The sequence below is a fragment of the Nannobrachium achirus genome, assembly GCF_963921795.1.
Source record: "Nannobrachium achirus genome assembly, chromosome: 3".
NCBI classification, from domain to species: Eukaryota; Metazoa; Chordata; class Actinopteri; order Myctophiformes; family Myctophidae; genus Nannobrachium; species Nannobrachium achirus.
This window is the reverse complement of record NC_137812.1, coordinates 35797909-35822908: the sequence shown is the minus strand read 5'-3', so window position 1 is coordinate 35822908 and position 25000 is coordinate 35797909. Positions and strand designations below refer to the sequence as shown.

Below are 25000 nucleotides of genomic sequence, written 5' to 3'. Positions count from 1 at the left end.
AGAACTGGCCAATCAGATGCAGCCCTTTGTTATTTGAATTCGCAGAGCGGTTAAGTTCCACACAAAGACATACAGACAGAATCTCACAGGTAATGCAGAGCTGCTGCTAGTGTGTGCTATCTTACAATGAAACACTAACTGCATACTGCGTGTCATCATTTTTGCTGCTTTTTTCATTTCTTCAATTCTTCAATCTTCATTCTTCGATTGGAAAACTAATTTAAGGTAAGAAACTAGTCTTATTGTGTGTGTGTGTGTGTGTGTGTGTGTGTGTGTGTGTGTGTGTGTGTGTGTGTGTGTGTGTGTGTGTGTGTGTGTGTGTGTGTGTGTGTGTGTGTAAAGTGGTTTAAAGTGGTGTAAAGTAACTATGTACATTTACTTAAATACAATTTTGAGGTAATTCTTCTACTCCACTACAACTCGGATCCAAATATTGTAGCCTACTTTTACTACACTACATTTATTTGAAAACTTCAACTTCACTTTGCAGATATAATTATAATATAAAACATACATACTTTAGCCTACTTTATTTTATACCATGGCTATTTGAAAATAGCCCATCTACAAGCTCACAACGCATAGGCTGTGTGTGTGTGTGTGTGTGTGTGTGTGTGTGTGTGTGTGTGTGTGTGTGTGTGTGTGTGTGTGTGTGTGTGTGTGTGTGTGAGGGGGGGGGGGGGGTCAAATTATTTTAAAGGGATTAAAGTATCTTTATGTGAGACATTTAGAGTGAAAGTCTTTAAATCAAATATTTGCTTGTGGGGGTCCCTGGAACAAACTATTTTGAGATGGGGGTCCGTGGCCAAATACATATTTTGGGGGTCCTCAATTAACCACTGATATAGGCAGATTCTACACATGTCTTAAATCCTTTTTTTTTTTTTTTTTTTTTTTTTACATAATTGCTATCAGTGGTTCCCATTCTTTGTCATGTAGAGTACCACCAAAATGACATGTATTTGGTCACAGACCCCCAACGCAAAATATTTTGTTCCAGGGACCCCCAGAAGCAAATATTTGAGTTAAAGATTGTGACTCTAATTTTGGTGTATTCTGCATCTAGCTTAATGGCATAGTCACATCATGCGAGCTACTAGTTGGTTAGCCCTTTTGGGACCACTGTCTGGTCACAAGTTTTGCTGAGATTCTTCACTGTGAGAGTGTGAATCAATGTGCTAGTATTGTATTGGTACATGTCAGTGGGGGGAAATGGAGCAAGCAGTGAAAGTGTGATAAGATAGATTGACTGCTTGTTGCTGTTCACTTACAGCTTTTCCTTCCTGTGACTTTTTCCATACACTCAGGTTGCCATGGTGGGTGATATCGGAGGTGTTTCGCTGGGTGATGCTACCAGACGAATGATGTCGTACCTCCTGTCACATGATCTGGCAAAACAGTTCAACCTTTTTGGACGTAACGACAAGAGGAAGTCCAGATACGTGCGCCTTTATGATGTCATATATGGTATGTTTGAGTATTGAATTGCTCTGTGTAACTTTACTTTATATGTCACTTTAATTAAATGTTTTAATTTTAAGGCATGCCACAGCATGAATAATGGTGTTAGTTTATGCTTCACACGTGAGTCTCGCCCGCCTCAACTGTAACCAGCTGTCAGTTAGATCCTTTTGCTAATCCTCATTCACAGATCTGCTGATCATTACAATCCAATTACAATCCAATCTGAGCTCTCGCTCTGTACGGGTGGCTCCTTTAAATACGACTTGCATTCACTATAGCTCTACTTGGTTTTGATCTTGGATATGCTGCCTCCTCCACCCCAGCATCCACCCAAGCTAACATGTCAAAATATTGCTATTGTACTACTATTGTAACCCTATGGGGAGTTTTGCTTAAAGTTTCCTGGTTTTGCATAGCAAGCAAGCATGAACAAAATTCAGGGAACATCCTTAATGCCAAGTTTAACTGTATTACAAGTTGCAATAAATGGTTAAAAAGACTTTGACCTGAGTGTTTCTGATTAAAATATACAGCAGTGGAAACGGGGTGACATTTTTTGGGAATTGATGTCACTCAAAAAGGTTTCATATTCCATCATTCTAACAGTTGTCTTCTTGTCATTTCTTTTAGGGGGACTTAAGAAAAACCCTATCACACAAGAGACCAACCACCAGGCTGCAGAAAAGGCCATCTCCAAGGGGTTCATTGGTGCTCGCGATAGAGGTGGGAACAGAGTCAGAGGTCAGACTGTACAGCGTCCTCAACTGGATGATGCACCTCCCCAGTAGACCAAGTCTCTGTCTCTCTTTCTCTCCCCTCAGCAGCACAATGCTGCCCTGTGGTTGGCTCAAAGAAACACCCACACGCAAAGTGTTTGTTTTTGGACAATTTTTATCCATTATTTTGTTCTGTTTGTAGTCTGTGGAGCAGTTTTTTCCCATTTTAAGTGTATTTATTTTATATACCACATGTATACAGTATGTATATTTGCTGTGACACTGCTTCTCTTTATGTACATTTGATGTGTGTTCTCTGACTCTTGGCTCATGCAACACCCACACACACAGTGTTTGTCTGTGGAGCTGTTTTTTCCTCCTTTTTTTTACATTTTAAGTGATTTTAAGTGATTTTTTGTATACGTCCTCAACTGGATGATGCACCTCCCCAGTAGACCAAGTCTCTGTCTCTCTTTCTCTCCCCTCAGCAGCACAATGCTGCCCTGTGGTTGGCTCAAAGAAACACCCACATGCACAGTGTTTGTTTTTGGACAATTTTTATCCATCATTTTGTTCTGTTTGCAGTCTGTGGAGCAGTTTTTTTTTTTCATTTTAAGTGTATTTTTTTATATACCACATGTACATACAGTATGTATATTTGCCGTGACACTGCTGCTCTTTATGTACATTTGATGTGTGTTCTCTGGCTCTTGGCTCATGCAACACCCACACACACAGTGTTTGTCTGTGGAGCTGTTTTTTTAAGTGATTTTTTTGTATATACCATATGTACATATACCGTATGTATATTTACTCTGACACTGCTGCTCTTTATGTACATTTGCTATTTGTGCCCTTTGACACTGCTCTTGACACTGCTGCTCTTTATTTACATTGTGTTTGTATTAACAACGTTTTTGTTTAATAAACTTTGTCAAAATATATTGTCTACTTTCATCCTTGCAAAAATATTTCATGTGTAGACTGTTTACAATTATTAATATGGTTGATGTCTAGGACCAAAAGGAACCATCACACATCGAAGGCCCAGTCAGAAACTACTTACATTTGCCTAGGAGCAAGGTTGAGCCCACTTGGATCCCACATTTATCCCCTATGGTTCCGACATAGAATTGCCTAGGTGGGACCACGTGGGCTTGCCCAAGTGGTTCCCACCTGAGTCCTATATAAATTTGCCAAGGTGGGGCCCACCCAGGACCCATGCAGAACCCACCCAGAGCCTACGTGGGCTAGCCCAAGCGGCTCCCACCTGGGTCCCATATAAATTTGCCAAGGTGGGGCCCACCCAGGACCCATGCAGAACCCACCCAGAGCCTATGTGGGCTAGCCCAAGCGGCTCCCACCTGGGTCCCATATAAATTTACCAAGGTGGGGCCCACCCAGGACCCATGCAGAACCCACCCAGAGCCTACGTGGGCTAGCCCAAGCGGCTCCCACCTGGGTCCCATATAAATTTACCAAGGTGGGGCCCACCCAGGACCCATGCAGAACCCACTCAGAGCCCACGTGGGCTAACCCACGAGGGACCCTTGTGGAAACCGCGGACATTCCCACATAGAACCCACGTGGGCTAGCCCAAGTGGTTCCCACCTGGGTCCCATATAAATTTGCCGAGGTGGGGCCCACCCAGAGCCCATGTAGAACCCACGTTGAGCCCACGTGGGCTAGCCCAAGTGGTTCCCACCTGGGTCCCATATAAATTTGCCGAGGTGGGGCCAACCCAGGGCCCATGTAGAACCCACGTTGAGCCCACGTGGGCTAACCCACGAGGGACCCTTGTGGAAACCGCGGACATTCCCAGATGGGGCCCATGTAGGGAAGCCCAACTCATACCCATGCGGGACCCATGTGGGCGTGCTGGCTGGGATAGTACAGTAAAATGTCATAAAATAAACCTGGCACTTTTTAACATCAGGTCACTTTTAAACAAGTCCTCCTCTGTAAATGATATAATCTGTGAAGAGAAATTAGATATAATCTTTTTAACAGAGACATGGCTGGGCAACGATGGAGCTTTTGCACTTGGCGTCGCCTGCCCACCAAACTATCACTTTATTCAATCAGTGCGCGAAGGAAAAAGAGGCGGAGGCTTGGCATACATTTTCTCTGACATTTTTAAATTCAAGTGCCTGTCCTTTGGAAGTTTTTCATCCTTTGAATATCAAGCTAACTTATTTGAGAGTCAATCCTCTGTTCTAATGATTACGATATATCGCCCACCAAAATGTAGCAAAGCCTTATTTCTTACAGAAATATCTGAACTTCTATCTATCTGTTCCACGGACTATGAGAGAACCCTTATTGCTGGTGATACTAACTTGCATGTGGACACTGTTACTGATCTTACAGCTATGAGTTTCTTACAGTTACTGCATTCCCTTGATTTTGATCAGCATGTTACCGGGCCAACCCACAATCAAGGCCACACCCTTGATCTTGTGATCTCTAAAGGGCTAAATATTTCTATGGACAGGATTATCGCTAAGCCTGATTTATCAGACCACCATTTACTGTGTTTTAATATGACTGTCTCTGATCTAGAAAAAAACAATAGAGAATATACTATAAAAAAGAGATTTTTCGGTTCCTCGGCAGCAGAAGAGTTTGCCAGCCTTCTTGCGTGTGCACCCCGCCTTCCTGATATTCCCTCAGTAAATGATATGGTTCAACGTTTTAATCTTAAATTGGAGTCAGCTCTGGATATAGTGGCTCCTATGAAAACTAAAAAGAAATATAATTCCAAAGTAACACCCTGGATAAACGATCATATACGTTCACTCAAAAAACAATGCCGCAGAGCAGAGCGAGCTTGGAGAAAAAATAAATTAACTATCCACCTACAGATATTTAAGGCGTCAACAGCCACCTATAATAAAACCATGCGTCTGGCTAGGCAGGCCTATTTTTCCGGAATTATTAATGAGAATAAGAACAATGCTAGGGTCTTATTCTCTACCATTGAACGCCTTTTAAACCCCCCCCCAGTCCTACAAGCAGTCACTCCCTGCCTCTAAAGCAAAGTGTAATGAGTTTGCATCCTTCTTTGACAACAAAATTGTTAACATTCGAGCTGGTATTACGAATAATACTGTCACAAATGCAAATGCGGTTAATGGTGCCATGTGTAAAAGCATCGATAAATCTAGGGGGAGCCTAGTATCATTTTGTGCAATTGATGAAGAGGAACTCCGTAAAACCATATCGCAAATGACATCGTCTTCTTGCTCGCTGGATGCAATACCCACGCCGTTTCTTAAAGAGGTTGTAGACTGTGTTATTGAAGATATCCTAAAAATAGTAAACAGCTCTATACAATCAGGTGTCTTTCCAGACTCACTGAAAACGGCTGTAGTTAAACCCTTACTCAAAAAACCCAACCTTGACCCGTCCGTGCTGGATAATTATCGACCCATCTCTAATTTGCCTTTTCTGGGCAAGGTCCTAGAAAAAATTATCTTTCATCAATTGGATGTGTTTCTGCAGAACAATAAGGTGCACAACAAATTCCAATCCGGCTTCAGGAAAGGACACAGCACAGAAACTGCACTTTTAAAAGTTATTAATGATCTTAGGGTGGCTGCTGATAACAAAGATGTGTCCGTTCTCCTACTGCTGGACCAATCGGCGGCTTTTGACACAATTGACCATACAATTCTAATACAACGTCTCGAACACTGGGTAGGACTGTCAGGTACAGCTCTGTCCTGGTTTTGCTCTTATCTGACAGGCAGAAGCTACTCTGTTAATCTAGCTGACTTCGAGTCAAACAAACACAACATCTGCTCTGGTATTCCACAGGGCTCGATTCTTGGTCCTTTATTATTCTCCCTCTATATACTGCCGCTGGGAGAACTTATTTCCGCTCACGGTGTGAATTTCCATTTCTATGCTGATGACACCCAGTTGTACCTTTCGGTGGCTACGGACGACCCCTGTGCTCTAGACCCATTGCTGACGTGCGTGTCCAGCATAAAATGCTGGATGAGTGAGAACTTTCTCAAGCTAAATGAGGACAAGACAGAAGTTCTCATAATAGGTTCTACTGCCCAGAGAGAATCAATAATAAATAGACTTGGTAACCTGGCTAAAGAAAATAACACCTCTGTTAAGAACCTGGGGGTGATCATTGATGCTGAATTAAATTTTAATACACACATTAATCATGTCACGAAGATTGCCTTCTTTCACCTTAGAAATATTGCGCGAATTAGAGCCTATCTGTCGCTGAACGATGCAAAAACGCTGATCCACGCTTTTGTTTTCTCTCGGCTTGATTACTGCAACGCACTTCTCTCTGGTCTGCCAAAGAAAACAACTGACAGATTACAACTTGTTCAAAATGCAGCAGCCAGAGTTTTAACAAAAACTAAGATAAGAGAACATATTACTCCAGTTTTAGCGTCGCTACACTGGCTCCCGGTTGTTTTTAGGATTGATTTTAAAATTCTTTTACTTGTTTATAAAGCTCTAAATGGTCTGGCACCTTCGTACCTCTATAACTGCCTGCATAGATATGTTCCAACCCGCCCACTCAGGTCCTCTAGTGCAGACCTACTTGAGGTGCCAACAATGACATATAAAAAATATGGTGAAGCAGCTTTCTGCTTCTATGGACCGACAGCTTGGAATAAACTACCACTACACCTAAGACAGGCAGCCTCGGTGGATAGCTTTAAAGCACAGCTCAAGACCTATTTCTTTACTCTTGCTTTTAGCTAAATTTTTTAATCCCTATGCTGCTATTGACGTCCGCACGGCTCTGAAATTGTTCTTCAATGTTCTATGCTTTTATTTTTTCTTGCTTTATTGTAATCATTTTACTTATCTCTTTTTTATGTATTTTTTATTTCTATTTTACTTTTTCTCTGTTACAGTTTTTTTCGATTGCTAAAACACATTTTTCAAAACTGTACGTTTGTTTCAAAACTGCACACACAAAACTCCAAACATCAAACACAAATTGCTAAACCCTGGCATCCCTTTGCAAAACAACTCTTTGCCATCAAATCTCTTAACATGTTCACAAAATGGAACTCGTGTTTTCATTTGGTAAACACAGCCATATTTTCACATGACACACACATGCATTCATTGAATAAACACAACTAGCTTTTGGCTGAACACTACCAAGCATGAACAGAACACTGAAGAGCAAAATTGAAAACACAATTGTCGAAATGGAACACACTGAATGAATGTCAATTACTCTGGTAAATGAACCAATTCCCTTTTTGTAAAATGACCCAGTGTATGCCCACTAATCTCATAGACAAACATAAAACAGCACACAAATATGCAGACAAAACATTTTATTGACTGTAGGTCCAAACGTTTACCCCCAAACACTCCAAACACACTGTGATCGGCTGTTTTCAATAGTTTTGTGCGACAGTCTTGTATGATGTAGCAGGGCTTTGCTTTACCAAAAGACGTACACATTTGAAACTTGGAGATACAAGTTTTCTGCCCGAGAGTGACAATATTTTAGTGATTACAGTATGTTGCGAGGAAAACGTTGAGATAATAGCCATTTTGGTTAGAACTTTGTACTTAAAGTTTAAAATTATACTAAATAATATTTTTTCAAGTGTCCAAATAAATTCCAAATATTATCAAATGATCTCGCGGCACCCCTGGACTGCCGTCGTGGCACCCCAGGGTGCCCCATCACCCACTTTGAAAACCCCTGGCCTAGAGTGCCGCATGAAGCCCTGACAGGCCTCAAAGCCCACATCTCCACAAGCCTCCTCCATGGCCTGAAGCAGTGGGACCTGGCTCTGAATTGCTCGCCTGACCCGAAAGTTTAGAGATTTGAATATTTGTGTGTTGTGGATTGATGCTTTGAGATTTTATGTGAGAAGTGTGTGCAAACCTGAAAAGTGTGTGTTGTGTTTTGACAACAAGGTGATGTGAAATTTACATCTGAGTGTAAAGAAGGAAAGTCAGAGTCTAATATGATAAGGAAATCTAAAGTAGTAACAAATTGAGTCAAGCGATTGGGGAAAGAAGTAAAGGTTGTGAAAATTGTGCCAAATTTTTGAAAAATGTGTTTTAGCAATCGAAAAAAACTGTAAGCACGTGTGCTTCATTTTATGCTCTGTAAAGCACTTTGAGCTGCATTTCATGTCATGAAAGGTGCTATACAAATAAAGTTTTATTATTATTATTATTATTATTATTATCTTCTCTGTGGTCCCTCTATCTATACTATAATTTTGTAATAATATAATAATGTCTGAGTGAGTGAGTGTCTGAGTGAGTGTCTGTCACAGCGTTTCTCCTCAGTGGCTGGAGCAATTGATCTGAAATCGCATCACCATAAGCATATGAACATGAACACACCTGACATAACTGTGAAGCCCGTTTGTCACTTTCACAAATCGTATGCTGTATATTAGCATTTTTATGGTGTATCTATATCTATTTAGCCTACAGTACCTTTTGTGACCACACATGTTAAGGGAGGGGCGCTGTTGTTCAGGCCATGCACAATCACACACAAACCCACACACACACACACACACACACACGGGGGGGGGGCGAGTGTGTGTGTGTGCAGGCGGGCGGGCGGGGGGGGGGGTTCTGGCCCCACAGATGTTGTCCAAAAATCATGCAGATCGGTACACAGTATCTCTGTAGCCGTTACATGGAACGGGTATTTCTTACATTGATGCTCCTACATATTAGCATGCAAGCACCAGTTAAAGTTACTTTCCATCCCTCATATACTGTGTGCACAGTGCACATCCCATAACCCACACACTGCACATCATTTCGGAGCTCATATCTTTGAACGGGTAAGGGCTAGTTAGATTAATGTATCTGTTCTCCATACAGTATGTCTGTTAGCAGCTCTGCATGTAAGTGAAGCTGAAGGGGACATTAACATTGCTCTGTACTTTATACCAGGGGTCTTCAACGTTTTCAGGCCAAGGACCCCTTAGTTGAGAGAGAGATGAAGCAGGGACCCCCACAACCTGTTCATAGATTCCATATAGTTTCATCGTTTGACAGCACAATCATCAGTGTATTTTGGATTCATGTCAATTTGTGTTTTCAGATATTTAACCATTTGAACCTTCAATACTTAATAAACTTGACCTTTCACTCTGTACTTAGTCTGCTCTTTTTCCCCTCTACACCAAAGCTATTTGCCAAGAATAGCTGATCTACAAGCTTGTACATCTACTATTTGGCTAAAGTTCTCAGAATATTCAAGTGGTTTATATAGAAAAGGAGAAAAAAAATCACACAAAGATTTGGAGGACCCCCTAGGGGTCCCGGACCCCCTGTTGAAGACCCCTGCTTTATACTGTATGTGCGTCTCCGTCTATCCTTCCTTCAGGAGGAGTTGCGTCACTTTGAGACCAAGGTAGAGAAACACAGCCACTACCAGGAGCAGCTGGAGCTGTCTCACCAGAAGCTGCTGCATGTGGAGGCCTTAGGAGACCAGGACCACATCAAGAGGAACCAGGACAAGTACAACTCACTGTCTGAGAAGGCCAGAGAGATGGGCTACAAGGTGGGCACTGGGCAGGGACAGTGGGACTGGTTGAGAACAGGGCCCTCTGTGAGCGTTTTACTCTGCCTGTTAGCAGGATGCTACTGTAGCAAGTTATACTATATCAAATACATTAACCACTGTTTACGTTGTTGCACAACAGTGTCGTGCAAAGAACATGTGAAAATAGCAGATCTGCAAGTTGCATAATGACGCATTGTGAGCTTTTAGAGCTATTTTCAATATTTGTGAAGGTTTTTGCCTATGGCTTGTCCAAAATAGGGATTTTCTTATTGATCATTTTATTACATTTTTATTCATTTTTGTTTAATCAGCATATAAGCATAATAAAGTTATTCTGTTGCACCCCTAGAGAGAACCGTACAAGATGGAAAACTGTGAAAGATATGTTGATGGCTTTAAGTCAATCTAGATGTTGGTTGGGAGCACGGGAGATGTGGGCAGTATGTTGAGTATTAATCGACTCCATCTTGATTTTCAGATGAAGAAACACATGCAGGACCTGCACAACAAGATCTCCAGCCAGGGACTCAAACACAATGAACTCTGAATGGCTCGGTTCTTTGATTGCCAACTTGGAGAATGTTGCACAAACTGCCACATTTCCCTCCATACTCTACCCCATTACTTGAAACTACTGTAAGAGTCACTGTTTTTTAAATCAATTTTGTAGTGATTTTTCTAGTATTACATTTGCAATGACCAATAAATGATATATATGAAGGGCTGTCCATACTTTAACCGACCACCAAACTTTTCGTCGGAAAGGTCCGGTTCAACTACAAAATAACGTCACTCGCAACTTCTGAAAAGCATTACTCCAGGTAAGTCCAACCTTTCAGATGAAAGGTTTGGTAGTCGGAGTCAGTATGGACAGCCCTTTAGCCTGTGTGCTCGAAGGATACATGACATGTTTGTATATAATGATGTTATAATATAATAGATGTTTCTTTTTTCTTTTTTTTTTATAAATCAGCTAATCACAAAATGCCATTCTGTCAAAAAATTATCTCATCCTTGATTAATGTAGTGTTACCAGTTAGGAATCAATGAAATGGACTTAAAACATAACGGCAATCTTTTAATATTCAACAATATACAAGTGCATACATCATACAAAGGTCAACAATATTTAAAAAATATAGTTTCATATAGTACCTAGTCTTGGCATAAATAAAAGCGATCATTATTTACAAGTCAAGTCCTGCAGAGGAGAGGACATCAGTCAGCCCTAGTTGCCACTGCTGACCTGAAGCTGTTGTGGATATTAACACGTTAACTTGGTGACATGCCAGGTGTTCCATTGGCTCATACTTACTGTATGTTCTCTCATCTTAACGGCTAGCCTGGCCTACACTGACTGCATGATACAGTATCATTGAGCTGTACCACTACAGTAGGTCTTGGTGGGTTCCATTCATTTCTCTTTTAAACATTCGCTCAATCACTGAGCATGTATTTTGACTGGTTGTCATAATATGCAGAGTCCCATCAATTAGCTACACCCTCACTAGAGGTACTGTATAAAAAAACAGGTGGCAAGGCTTAATACTAGTTTACAAGTCTGTCATGTTTTCAGCTGAACTGAAAATACAACATATTTGTGACTTAGTAGATGATGATAAAATATATAGATGATCGACGTACAGTATGGCACTATGGGTCTAGGAGGCCATACATAGATTGTGATTTGTTCGATTCAAGATGGGTGGAATTCCAACCAGCATAGAGTTGGTAGAGCCTTCCACATTCTAGAGGCAGTCTGGAGTCGTGTTGGCCAGGCTAGGGATGAGCCATATGAAATATACTGTATGTAACTATTGGCCAAATCAATATTTTGATAATATCACAAAGGACATGAGAAGCGGGAACACACCTTTCCATTAATCAACCATTACATTGACCATTATTCACTACCCCGTCTAGGTGGGGTTTCCCACCACATAATATGGCCACCGTTTGAATACGGTCAATTTCTCACACACATACAGTACAAGATGAACAAAGTTACTGTCTGGCTAATTACTCGTTCTTATCATACACTGGCCACACAGGCCTTAATACATTTGTGAATTTTACTAGAGATATACAGTATTTGAGCAGCTTATTTCAACCGATTACTTGGCTTTGATGTGGAATGGTCACCTAGATTGCTGGATTTCTTGAATCATGTCTACTTTAAAGCCGCACTATGTAAAGTTTTTTATGAATAAAATTAAGATGTTGTCCAATCCATATGGTGGAGTATTTTAATACAATATAACAATTTAGGTGGTTGGCTGGTTATAGTCTCCCTGCTCTTCGAATATAAAAAAAAACTTTTATAGAATATAAAAGTTTTTGTATATTCTATTTATGTATGCTGCTGTTCTGGGTCTCCAAGACAAATGTTTCCCAAGGGAGACAAAATAAAGTAACCTTGACCAGAAGGTCAAGATTAATTTTATCCCCTGAGCAAGCAGGCAGGCTCTATTAGCTCAATGGCAAAATAGTAAAAAGATCCAGGTTCAAATCTGGGGCAGAAGAGTCACATAGTGCAGCTGTAATGTAAGGAGGAGGCTTTAGACCTCTCCAAAAAGTACCATTCATTTTCTCCTCCAACTTGGAATGGTTTCACAAACTGTCCGGTAAATGTGAATTAAATCCAAGACTTTTAAGTGTCCCCTCGGCAAATCCAAACTATATCAACAAACACAGACAAGTTATTTAGCGGCTCGCCTTGAGAGATTCTAGTAAGGTCGAACAAAATGTGAACTTTTGTGTACTGGTAGAAATATAGGACATAAACATAAGCATGTGGATAGAACTCAACTAGCGTTTCATGTTAAGTTAAATGGGAGCAACACACCAAATAAACAGCTTATGTGCAAGTGTGTAACAAAACTATCTTCCATGTCCTTGGTGAGGCTCAGTGGTGCCCCTATTGGTGGAAACCTCCAGCCAACCACGTGTGCATTGTTTGCGCTGATGTTTCCTCGTACTTTAGTCTTAGAAAACGTAATCAGTATGTAAAATGTTCACACCTCCACTATACAGGTGGTGATAGTCACTCCACCCACCCTTCCTCTCCACTGCTGCTCTCTCAACACCCAAAATGGCATTTTCTAAACGAGTGGGGTGGCAGGAGAGGAAATAAAACTGCTGGTTACAGCATCTTTTATTAACTTTTATACATCTACAGTGTATGATTTTCAAAGAGGCTTGACGGAAATTCTTACCAGTACTCAAGGGCACTCTGTAAAATGCAGAACCAATTTTTGGCCGTCCTCAGGAGGTGGTACTAACACCGAGTTCTAGGAAGCCAGAAGTTATACTTTAATAATGTTTCCAAAAATAGTGAAAATAGCCTGACATTTTTTCATGACTACCCTCGGTAGTTCTGGTTTATAATTGAAACGTGAACAAGAAACCATCACAGAACTTCACGGGTTCATGTTTGAGATTATGGAAGGTCCTGGGCCACCCTTTGTAGTCAAAAAGTATTACTGAAGAAAGGCAAAGTCAGTTTGGTGCAGCTCTCCTTCGGTTCTCCAGCTGAGGCAGCCTGTCCTCTCGCCCCTGGGCATGCTCTGCCCCCACTCTCTGGGCAGTTTCCATGGCAGCAATGTCAATGTGGGCATACCTGATGGAGCCTCCTTCTGCATGGGAAGAGTGGGGGAAATTGATTTTCTGATTCAGGGGCCACTTAAAAATATCAAAGGCGGTCGCAGCCCACCCATCTGTGTTAAGGTGGGTCCGATGGGTGGGCCGCGTGCATTTTCAGATCAATCAATCGATTGGGTTTTGGCTTGGATCAATGGAACTACATGGTTTACTTTAAGTTCCTATTTATTGGTATAGCAATGACACACATTTTTCAAGTTTTTAAACAAAAAATACCATAATTTTCCTTGTTTTACATTATAGAAAATAAAATATAATTAATATTAATATTGTATTGATATTATCGTTAAAATCGTAGTGTTGCCAATTATTTGTGGGCCCACTTGCCGTATTTATCCTCGCGTCCCAACACTGGGCCCAGCGACCCAGCCCACAGGTTGAGAACCACTGCTAAAAATAACAATTGCGCTTGACCGGTCACATTCACACATTCACATTCTTCGTAGCCTGTCATAGTGTTGTTAGTATCATTTACATATTTGGACTGGCAGTAATGATGGTGTTAGCTGCATGGCAAGTTCATTTCTGTAAGTATAACCCTAGGCCTAGTCATACCAAAGATCCATCAATGACAGCCGAGCTAAATGATTATGTACTGTATTTAATAAATAATGATCTTAATATATTCATAAATAATTTATGAATATGTACCGTAAATAAACAATTGTAATTTCCAAAAGTATGTGCTTTTATAACAGCATGTGACAATAATGGACAGCTGTACATTTCAGTAAGTTCGCCAGGAGATGATATGGGAAAGGCTGACATAAAGCCGATATGGGAATGGCTGACATAAAGCCTTTCCAAAGAAACCATGTAGGCCATAAAACAAAGAAGAAGCAGTAAGAAAACAAACAATTCCAAATTTGTCATTTAGGACATGTTCTTACTGGGTCTGCACAGCTCCAAAGTGTTACCTCTCACAGCATTGGCGGGACTCAAACCAGAAGCTGTCCTGCGCTCATGCAGATCCAGTTCCATGTAGAGAAGCTCTCTGTTAGCTTTAGCTGCCATGGGGCTAATGGGGATGTTGACATAATTAGCACTGTTGTTGGTACTGTACAGCCTAGAGGCCAGGGAGAAAGAGGTAGGAGCTTCATGGGAAGACAGAAATGTTCCTAGAGCAGAAAGAGAAAAATACATTGAGTGCTTTTTTTTAGGTTCCAAAATTACTGCTGTTGTCATGGTCACGGTCTCAGACCCTCCCTCTACAACGTCCTGCTGCTGCCCTCACCTGTGAGGACTTGCTAAGGCCTGGTTGTGTGATGAGCTCCAGTGACTATTTAAACTGCAGTGCTTGTGTTCGTTCAGTCAGTGCTGGATCTTAAGTTAGTGTCAGGTTCAGCGTTCTGTTCTGTGCATGTACTGTACTGTAATCCTATGTCATTCACCATGTAGTCAAGTTTATGTGATCCTCATCTCCTGCCTTTGTTTGAGTTTTGAGTTTGCGTTTCTGCACTTGGGTCCCAACACCAGTTCCTGACAGCTGTGGCACCTTGGCTGATAGTAGATACATGTAAAGTAACATAGGGCTGAGGGAACAAAGACTAAAGCTGTGATTCTCAACAGCGGTTGTACAGTGAAGTTTTAAAGGGAGCGCTGAGGGTGACTGGACAATGGACATAAAATAAATCACAGAAAAGTAACACAAACGGCCCCAACAGCACCTCAATGCTCCCCTTTCAGAAGCATTGCTTCTAGCAAAACACCCTCAGTGTTCTCTAACACCCCTGGGGGTGGCAACACCCCTGAGGGTGGTAACACCCTTGGGGGTGGTACCACCCCCCTTGAGAAACACTAATGTTGGAGGTATGTGGACAACATACTGTATTCATCCAACCAGAGGTCTCTTCTCTTGGACACATCGGGCTGTTCATAGCTTGACCTCGGGCCTATAAAACAGAATGTCACTTTCAAATTGGACACCTGGATTGAAATCTGCATGCCAGGCAAACCAAACATCTCCTGCTCATGCAAAGGGGAACCTTTGGATGAGCCTCCCCAGCCAAGGGAGATATTAGGCCTCTCAGGCAAAGCTACTCTGCCACATTTACATAGTGGTATTATGTTTAATGTACGGCCTTCGGCATGAACATTACTTACAAGTAAAATCGGGATCATGTATGAGATCATGTTCTTACCCGGGGCTGATGATTGTCTTTGGAGGCTTATCGTGTAAGGTGGAGGCGAGGGGGTGGAGGGAGGCAGATAAGAATATGAGCTCTCCGGACTCTCCTGAGCGCTACCAGCATCACTGCTGTCGTCTCCCTGCTCCCGCACTCTGAGACAGGTGTCTGAGAAAGACCCCAATTAGACTGTAAGTGTATGGGTTAAAAGGGTTGATTCTGTAAAATTTTTGTATTCACACAACTGGTCCCCTTGTCCAGTGGTTCTCAACCTTTTCAGGCCGCGACCCCAAAAATAATCATATTTTAACTGAGGACCCCCCACCCTGACGAGCACTAAGAGTTGAGGCATTACATTTTGTATAACACGTTTCTGTTTTGAAAATAGGCAATCTACATGCTCACAACGCCTCGCATGTGAGCATGTAGATCGGCTATTTTCACAATTTCTGCCTCTAATATTTGACAATTAAATAGTCACTTTAGAAATGTGCACATACCCTCTATACACTTAAACGTTATGTTGGTTTGTTTACTGTTGAGTGAGAAAACAATGTTGCACATTAAGTTAATCATCTGGGGACCCCTCAAAATAATTTGGGGACCCCCCTGGGGGTCCCGACCACAGGTTGAGAACCACTGCCCTTATCAACACTGACCCAACAACCAACCACGCTCATTCATGCACGTGCACGAACCTGGTGTATGTGTGGTGGGTTGTGACTCTGACTGTGGAAGTTTTGTAACCTAAAGAATACAATGCAGATGGTTACACTCTTCGCCACTTTTAAGAGGCATGGTGTCAGAAAACAACAACAATTCAGTGAAAAGAAATTTGCACAACAGAAATTATTATATTATAGAAAGCAAACTATTGCTAGTCATGTATGTATGGCTGTATAGAGGGTATGCGTGTGACTTCATCATCATACAGTACCCGGAAGTTATGCAGTGGCAAAAAAACGACTTTCTGGTCTTGACAGCCCATACATCCAAACAGATAAGTCCTACATGATTGCATTAAACGATGTTAAACGACGTTAAACTCAATTTGCCACTCACTTTGCCACTCGATTTGCCATTCACTTTATGCATGCGCATACCCTCTATACTGTAAATATGGATGGATGGAGGCACTGGCAGACTATAAAGTCTGCACATCCATGTGACAAGCACATGGATGCACTGACAAGTACTTGGCATTGTAGGGATTACATTTAGTTTGACTCGGTTCCAGAGTTAAATATTGTGAAAATAGCCTAATAAGCTCACAACGTATCTGACTGTGAGGCGTTGTTGTAGATCGGCTATTTCCACAATGTTTGCCTCTTTCTTAAGTAATAGTTGACAATTTGGAATAAAAAAGGTCTTAAAAGTCATACAAGAGTAACTTTAGAAAAGTGCAGATATACTGTAAGTGTAGAAAAGAACAGAAGGTCGTAGAACTCGCAGCCACCTCCTGTTCTTTTCTACATTTTGTATCCACCGTGGTCAGCACTGCTGGTATAAGTATAAATTAGACGTTAATGTTGCAATGTTGCATGGAATTTTGCCCATTTTATACCTTAACCACTTAAGGCCTCTCCATACTTCGACCAAAATGTTCGGTGTTTTCCGACGTGCAAATTTCCGAACTCTCGTTTGGTCCAATGCTTTTCAGAAGTCCCGAGGGATATAATTTTATGGTAGAAAAGGACCTTTTGACCGAAAACGGCGGTTTCAGTCGAAGTATGGAGAGGCCTTTAAACTCAGTACTAGGTGCGCACATTTTTGCCCTCTACACAAAATCTCTCCATCAAATGTTCACGCCACAACAGGGATGCTAGGCTCCACGCGGCCATATTCCTCACCTTATTTCACCACATAATGTGGTTAAATAAGGTGTGGAAAATGGCATACTGTATAACCGATGAGCCAGTGCATTTGATTCTTCGAGGTACATTACTGTAGTCTACAAATTGGTCATACATGAACCCAATTAGAACTGAGCCATCCCAATTCCCTGTCCCACTTACCATACATGTTATAGATTGTGGAGAGGAGGATTTATCAAGCATTACACTGTAATTTTGTGTTATTCCCTTGCAACCCACTCAGTCATCAAATGAGGAGGAAGCAGAGTGTCCTGTGGGACAACACAGGCCCTCATGGCTGAAATAAAAGTATGCTGTGACATGGATTGCAAAACCTATTTTTCTTCAGAAAATGTGCACACAACCAGAATCATTAAATATGTCCCGTTGGGTAAATAAATACCGTAGGTCCACAGAGTAGCACAAAACCAAAGCATTTGTGAAGACAGAAGTAGCCTAGTATTACAATTAAGCAGTGATTAAAAAAAGAGCATGGTAATAATGTACTTATTGAAAGTAAAACACAGAGTTTGCAGGCTAAGATTCTGGGGCATTTAAAATGTGTTGATGTCTAGAAGGTCAGTGGTCTAGATAAACTGTTATTCCAAAGGGAGACAAGATAGATATTTGAACTGAATTCAATACCCCCAATGGACTAAATATAGACATTAGTAACTCGTACATGTCGCGTTGGTGATGGCTGAATTAAGCAGACACACCTGGCCTGAATCCAAATTGAATTCTGAGCTGGGTGTGACAGCACACTTGTTATGCATCGATGTAATCAATGCAGGCAGAATGAACCAGTCACCCCCTCCCACGCTCCATTTACATACAAGCTCACTGCGAGCTTGTATATCTACTATTTTTGAAAAATCGTGAAAATTTGTGCAAGAAACCTATGTCAAGGACCCCCAAGATGATATGTATTTAGCCACGGACCCCAATCTCAAAATATTTAGTTCCAGGGACCCCCAGAAGCAAAATTTGAGTAGAAATGTTTGCTTAAAAAATACATATAAAGATTTTCACAAATTTTCACAACTTTTCAAAAATAGCAGATCTACAAGCTCGCAGCGCGGCACTCGGTGCCGCGCTGTGAGCTTGTATATCTGCTATTTTTCAATAGATAAAGTTATTAGGGCCCCTCCACCTTGGGCCCCAGTAACTCAGTCCCACTTTCCTACCCCTTGTGACGCCCCTGCCTACAGAAACTACCTGTTTCCCTAAGTGTCAGAGGAACCCCAGCAATGCCACGGAGGTGGTGGGAGGCAAATTTGCTACAAAACAGTATCTTGTGTATAAAAATGTTAAGCTCCTGCATATGCCACTGGTTTTATGGCATGGCACCAAGGAGGGAGGGAGGGAGAGAGATTCTGTGGCTAATCTCGCAAACCACTGGACCAATCAGCCCAATTTCACTCCAATCTCTGCTGCCAGTAGGTGGCCAAGGTAGTCAGCAAGGGAAGGAATTCTCTGTTGCTGCAATAGCAACTCCTATAGGTTGGTCAGCAGGGAGCAGATCACCCGCTGTAGCTGTCGGTTTGTGTCCCTTGCGGAAGCCAAACCACAGAGATAAAATTTCATATTGATGTTTCATAATATTGAGTATATAGTTCATTTGATATTAAAATGACTAAAAATATAAATAACTTTAGATTAAAATGTAAGAGAATGAAAATGGGTAAACTCATGTTTGTTTAATTGTACTGACTAGAAGCTGGGCCGCCCTTCGGGCGGCCCAGCGTCTAGTCGGCGACCTGGCCAACTTGGGAACGATGTAAATAGGGAATGAATGCCCCGCCCTTTAATGTAAACCCCATTATACTTGTTGTCATAGGACCCGTTTTGACCATCTGTTTGCCTGTGTCCATTTATGCCCATATATGGAGATATCTGTATCTATCTGTCGGCGTCCATTTTATGTCCATATATGGAGATCACTGCAGATATAGTTCTGGGTCCATTTTATGCCCATATATGCCCATATATGGAGATATCTGTCTATTTGCGTCCATTTTATGCCCATATATGGAGATCTCTGTATCTGTCTGTCTGTGTCCCTTTATGCCCGTGTATGGAGATCTTTGTGATTCTGCGTCCATTTTATGCCCATATATGCCATATATGGAGATATCTGTTAATCTGCGTCCATTTTATGCCCATATATGAGATCTCTGTTGCTTTTTGTTTGTTTCTTCTTTAAGCAGATTACGCAGCCTGCTTAAATCTGCATCATTCAAGTCATCCTCCCAGTCCCACGCTTTGTTGCTTGTCTTATGTTTGTCTTTGTCTCTTTTATTTTCTTTTTCTTTTTTGGAGCAGACCCCATGAATGCCCCACCCTTTAATGCAAACCCCAATATACCTGTTGTCATAGGACCCGTTTTGACCATCTGTTTGCCTTTGTCCCCTTATGCCCATATATGGAGATCTCTGCACACACGCGTGGTGTACGTGATGTCAGAGCCTTTTATGAAGTGATGTCACAATGAGTCAGAACTTGCGCCGATTTGCTCCGGAACAGCCTGATGTCAACAATCAGGTCCGCATAAGGAGATTCCGAACGTTTTGCGCCGGTTTCGGAAAACCGCGCATCGGGTCGGGTCGCGGCTCGGCACTGCACTCCGCGCCGCAACGGGGAACGCGCGTGCCGAATCTGAAGCCGGTGGGACGAACGGTATATGAGATCTCTGTTGCTTTTTGTTTGTTTCTTCTTTAAGCAGATTACGCAGCCTGCTTAAATCTGCATCATTCAAGTCATCCTCCCAGTCCCACGCTTTGTTGCTTGTCTTATGTTTGTCTTTGTCTCTTTTATTTTCTTTTTTGGAGCAGACCCCATGAATGCCCCACCCTTTAATGCAAACCCCAATATACCTGTTGTAAGGAGATTCCGAACGTTTTGCGCCGGTTTCGGAAAACCGCGCATCGGGTCGCGGCTCGGCACTGCACTCCGCGCCGCAACGGGGAACGCGCGTGCCGAATCTGAAGCCGGTGGGACGAACGGTATATGAGATCTCTGTTGCTTTTTGTTTGTTTCTTCTTTAAGCAGATTACGCAGCCTGCTTAAATCTGCATCATTCAAGTCATCCTCCCAGTCCCACGCTTTGTTGCTTGTCTTATGTTTGTCTTTGTCTCTTTTATTTTCTTTTTTGGAGCAGACCCCATGAATGCCCCACCCTTTAATGCAAACCCCAATATACCTGTTGTCATAGGACCCGTTTTGACCATCTGTTTGCCTTTGTCCCCTTATGCCCATATATGGAGATCTCTGCACACACACGTGGTGTACGTGATGTCAGAGCCTTTTATGAAGTGATGTCACAATGAGTCAGAACTTGCGCCGATTTGCTCCGGAACAGCCTGATGTCAACAATCAGGTCCGCATAAGGAGATTCCGAACGTTTTGCGCCGGTTTCGGAAAACTGCGCATCGGGTCGGGTCGCGGCTCGGCACTGCACTCCGCGCCGCAACGGGGAACGCGCGTGCCGAATCTGAAGCCGGTGGGACGAACGGTTCTCGAGATACGCGGGGCACATACACGCAGACAGAGATTTGTCGCATTTATAGATAGATAATAGAGGATGTTTGCTTTAAAGGAGTAGTTCACCCCCAAAATGACTTTTTTTCTATTGATTACTCATGCCATGGAGACTAGAGTTCAATAATATTTTTTGGTTTTTGTCACATTCCTAAGACAAAAATGTGATAACAATAAATTTACCCCCATTCATTCCGGATGGTGACCCGTTTCGAAACGGGTCACCATCCGGAATCAATGGGGGTAAATTTACTCGAATCAAATTTTTGTCTTAGGAATGTGACAAAAACCAAAAAATATTATTGAACTCTACTCTCCATGGCATGACTAATCAATAGAAAAAAAGTCATTTTGGGGGTGAACTACTCCTTTAAGAACATGTAACTTCATTCATTTGTTCATTTATATGATTAAAACTGGTGTATGTGCATGATTACTATACACAGGTGCTGTCATCAGCACCATCAATGTGATGGAGACTGAGTCAGTCAGGATCAATTAAGTCGAAGCAAACGATTTTCTTACCGTCATCACACACTTTTGTAAAGCTGTGGAATAATCTTAATTTCTTTCTAATGTACAACTTCATGTTATTTTTTTACAACTGTCTGTAGTGAATTATTTTGGGGAGCACACGTCAGTCCAACATCTCATTACTCCGACTACTAGAAGACAATTGCGGGGATTACTAAAAGTGAGTGAGCGAGTAAACCACAAGCTACCACTATCACTACACAATTAAAACTCTTTATTTATGTCCATACCAGAATATCGAGATCATTGTATCCGTCTGTCTGTGTGAAGCATATGGAGTCCAAATATGGAGTCCAGGCCATGACCCAAATTAGGTTCTGAGAGAACCTTACACTATGTGAAACCCAGACATAGCGCATGGAAACAAACCCAGATCCAGTGAAATACATTTCAAGGCACGGTTTAGTTCTTATATACTCAAAAAGAGCCATTATTAGAGTTCAGAACGGTGATCCCTGCAGACCTCAGGAGTCTGTCTAGAAACACTGCAGCTCGCTCGAGGCGAGCCACTGAAGCATTGTGTGCTGGTGGTTGTAACTGTTTGTTACTTCGACAGTCTCTCAAACATTTCTGGTGGTATTTCACTACATTAATTCATTACCATCTGGTTGTGTTTGTTTGCTCATAGAGGAATCCTCAGCTAACTATGTACATAGATAATTGCTCCATATGGATTTTTGCAACCGAAATTCGCAGTTTACTGCTTGTCCGTGTCCGTCCGTCCGTGTAGACGCGTACACATTTTTACGGTCTATGGGTTTTGCTCTGACATCATGCTCTGACTTCACTGTGATGTCACACTAACAGAATCCCTTTTATGCCCATATATGGAGTTCCTACTAGTAATAGTACTGTAGTATAGTTTTATTATGTTGGTTAGTGACCTGGGTATCTGTGTCTGTATGTTGTCTTATAACCACAGCACAAAGTTTCGAAAGTTTGAAGTTAACTTGAAGCTAACCTTTCTTCAAAGCGGTCCATGGTATGTTGCTAGCAGATTGCAGAAACAAAACAATATAATATAACGAGTACAGTGTCTGACCAACAATGTTTCGTTAGCGGATGTGTTCAGCTAGCTGGAAGGAATTCTTAAGGATGCAAGGAGTTCTGAACAGATGGTTGGCAATACACTGCCAAAGTTTTTTTGCTCTGAAGTTATCTTTCAGTTGTTGTTCAGAGTTTGCCGCAGCCCTAAGGGAGAATTGGGGAGCCTAATGAAGCACTATTGAGTACTATCCCTCTAGTCTAATGAGAGGGGAAATGGTCTGTGCTCCACCTTTATCAAACGCACTACAATATGCATTATATTCATTGTGGAGGCAACCATACAAGGCACCAGCCTGCTCATTGGGAGCAATTAGGGGTTTTGGTGTCTTGCTGAAGGACACAACACAAAGCCAAGATGAGCCAGAGATCAAAAGACCCAATGAGCCATTACTGCCCCAAACAGGCTCTCTAGAGGGCTGGCTGTATGCCCAAATGAGGATTCTTTCTTTTGCCTAGAATTGAGATCGGAGGAATATGACTATACCTGCGTCAACTGAACTTAACCTCTCAGCCCCAAGTCATCCAGAACTACCATTATAAGTTGGACATCTGTGTTTATTCAAATATTTGGCTCAGTTAATTAATTCATTATTGTTTCCCCATTAATTAATCAAAAACATTCTTGCATATTCATTAATATTATTTTGTGTTTTCCAGTGGTTAATATTTTATAAATGTTCATTATTCTAAATATGTACTCCTCCAAAATAACAAATAAGACATCAAGTGGGCATTGAGAGTCTGAACGGTACCCTTTCCAAGTGTTATATGTGTCCAGACTTGCTAATGTGTTTGCTCATTTGCTCATTTTGTTGTGTAAAATGTCATTGGATTTTCATTTTGCACCGTATACTGAATACAACTGTGACTTGATAAATGAGTGTCCCACTGTCCCTCTATAAAATACAAAACAGCAAAAGTAAAATGTTATGTTTTCACAGTTGTCCTGAAATCAGTCCCACAACATGTAACAACCACTGTTCAAACTACCATTGCATTTCTACCGCTCAAGAGTTTCATAGTTCTTTTCGCCCCACATTTCCCATGGCATATACTGGGTAGGGATAGATTTTATTCTGTTAAGACTGTTCCACACTACTGCACCTGCCCAAAAATAAGCTTGCCTCAGGGTTTAGCAGTCAAACTGACTCTTGTGTTATGGCTTTGTGAGTCCTCAACCAAAATAGAAATCATCTTACCTCTGTCAGGCCTCTACTCCTCGCTGATCGCCACTGCTCTGCGGTAATGTAGTTGTCGACATCATGACTGCACTGGATGGGGAGACAATGAAGTAGTGTACTTCAGCCAAGGTCGGTTGTTCAATATAGCAAGAATACATTGCCAACAGAATGAGGACTTGCGGTAATGAAAAGTAATGGACGGTGTATTGACAACAAGTGAAAGAGTTGTTAGTTAATGTCTGATGTACAACTGAGGAGAACAATAGCTAAGCCAGTGTAACTTGGTGTCAGACAGGGGCGTCACAATGGGGGGAAAAGTGGGACTGAGTTACTAGGGCCAAGGTAGAGGGGCCTTAAATATTTTATACTTTAGCTATTGAAAAATAGCAGATATACAAGCTCACAGCGTGGCACCAAGTGCGAGCTTGTAGATCTGCTATTTTTTTAAAGTTGTGAAAATGTGGCAAATCTTTGAATGTATTTTTTAAGCAAACATTTCTAACTCAAATTCTTCTACTGGGGCGGTCCCTGGAAATAAACATTTTGAGATGGGGGTCCATGGCCAAATACATATCATTTTGGGGGTTCTTGATATGAAAAGGTTTGAACACCACTGACATAGAAACATAGGTTTTTCAAAAAACCTTAGAAGGATTTGAAATATTCAAAGACTATTTTCATGATTTTTCAAAAATAGCAGATCTACAAGCTGCTGTGTACCCAGGGCCCAGAATTTGGTGCGACACCCCTGGTGTAAGACATAAATAGTTGGAGGAAGGGGAAAGGAGAGGATTCAGCCCGGCAGAATGCAGAGGTTTAGAAATGGACTGAGGAGAGTACTGGAGGGAAACAGTGAGGACGAGAGGGGAAGAAGACCAATAGAGATGCGAGGAGAGATTTGTCAGATGTGTGTGTGTGTGTGTGTGTGTGTGTGTGTGTGTGTGTGTGTGTGTGTGTGTGTGTGTGTGTGTGTGTGTGTGTGTGTGTGCGCGCGCGCGCGCGCGCGTGCGTGCGTGCGTGCGTGCGTGCGTGCGGGCAGGCGTGCGTGTGTTTTGTCCTTGAGACCTTGACACAAGAAAAGTTTGAGAACCAGTGGCCTCACTACAAATATGTTTTTATTAGGCTGATAAACTCATCGCTGTTGATGGTTGGGCTGTTGGAAAAACCCTCCCAAAATGTACCTCTATCCACAAAAATACAGGTTCCATAACTGTCCTGCTGATACGGCCAGTAGTGTACATCTGCCTACTCATCTCATGTGATCACAAAAATAATTACCAGTTGTTATTATGCAAAACTGTTGAGTCAATATTTATTTCCAGACGATTACATG

The 25000-nt window shown here is 41.9% G+C and overlaps 2 protein-coding genes across 2 annotated transcripts in view; one reads left to right on the top strand and one right to left on the bottom strand.

Moving 5' to 3' along the window:
* lrpap1 (low density lipoprotein receptor-related protein associated protein 1) overlaps positions 1–11943 on the top strand; it is a 33498-nt gene extending 21555 nt beyond the window's left edge. The window contains exons 7-8 of the mRNA XM_080721383.1: positions 9547–9723; positions 10205–11943. Coding sequence (XP_080577509.1) covers positions 9547–9723; positions 10205–10273 — 246 coding nt within the window. The 3' untranslated portion in view covers positions 10274–11943. The remainder of the gene's footprint in view (positions 1–9546; positions 9724–10204) is intronic.
* Positions 11944–13224: 1281 nt separating this feature from the next.
* dok7b (docking protein 7b) overlaps positions 13225–25000 on the bottom strand; it is a gene marked incomplete at both ends in the record, with an annotated part of 41099 nt that continues 29323 nt past the window's right edge. The window contains 3 exons of the mRNA XM_080722555.1: positions 13225–13475; positions 14304–14480; positions 15528–15667. Of these exons, the coding sequence (XP_080578681.1) occupies positions 13225–13475; positions 14304–14480; positions 15528–15667 (568 nt within the window). The remainder of the gene's footprint in view (positions 13476–14303; positions 14481–15527; positions 15668–25000) is intronic.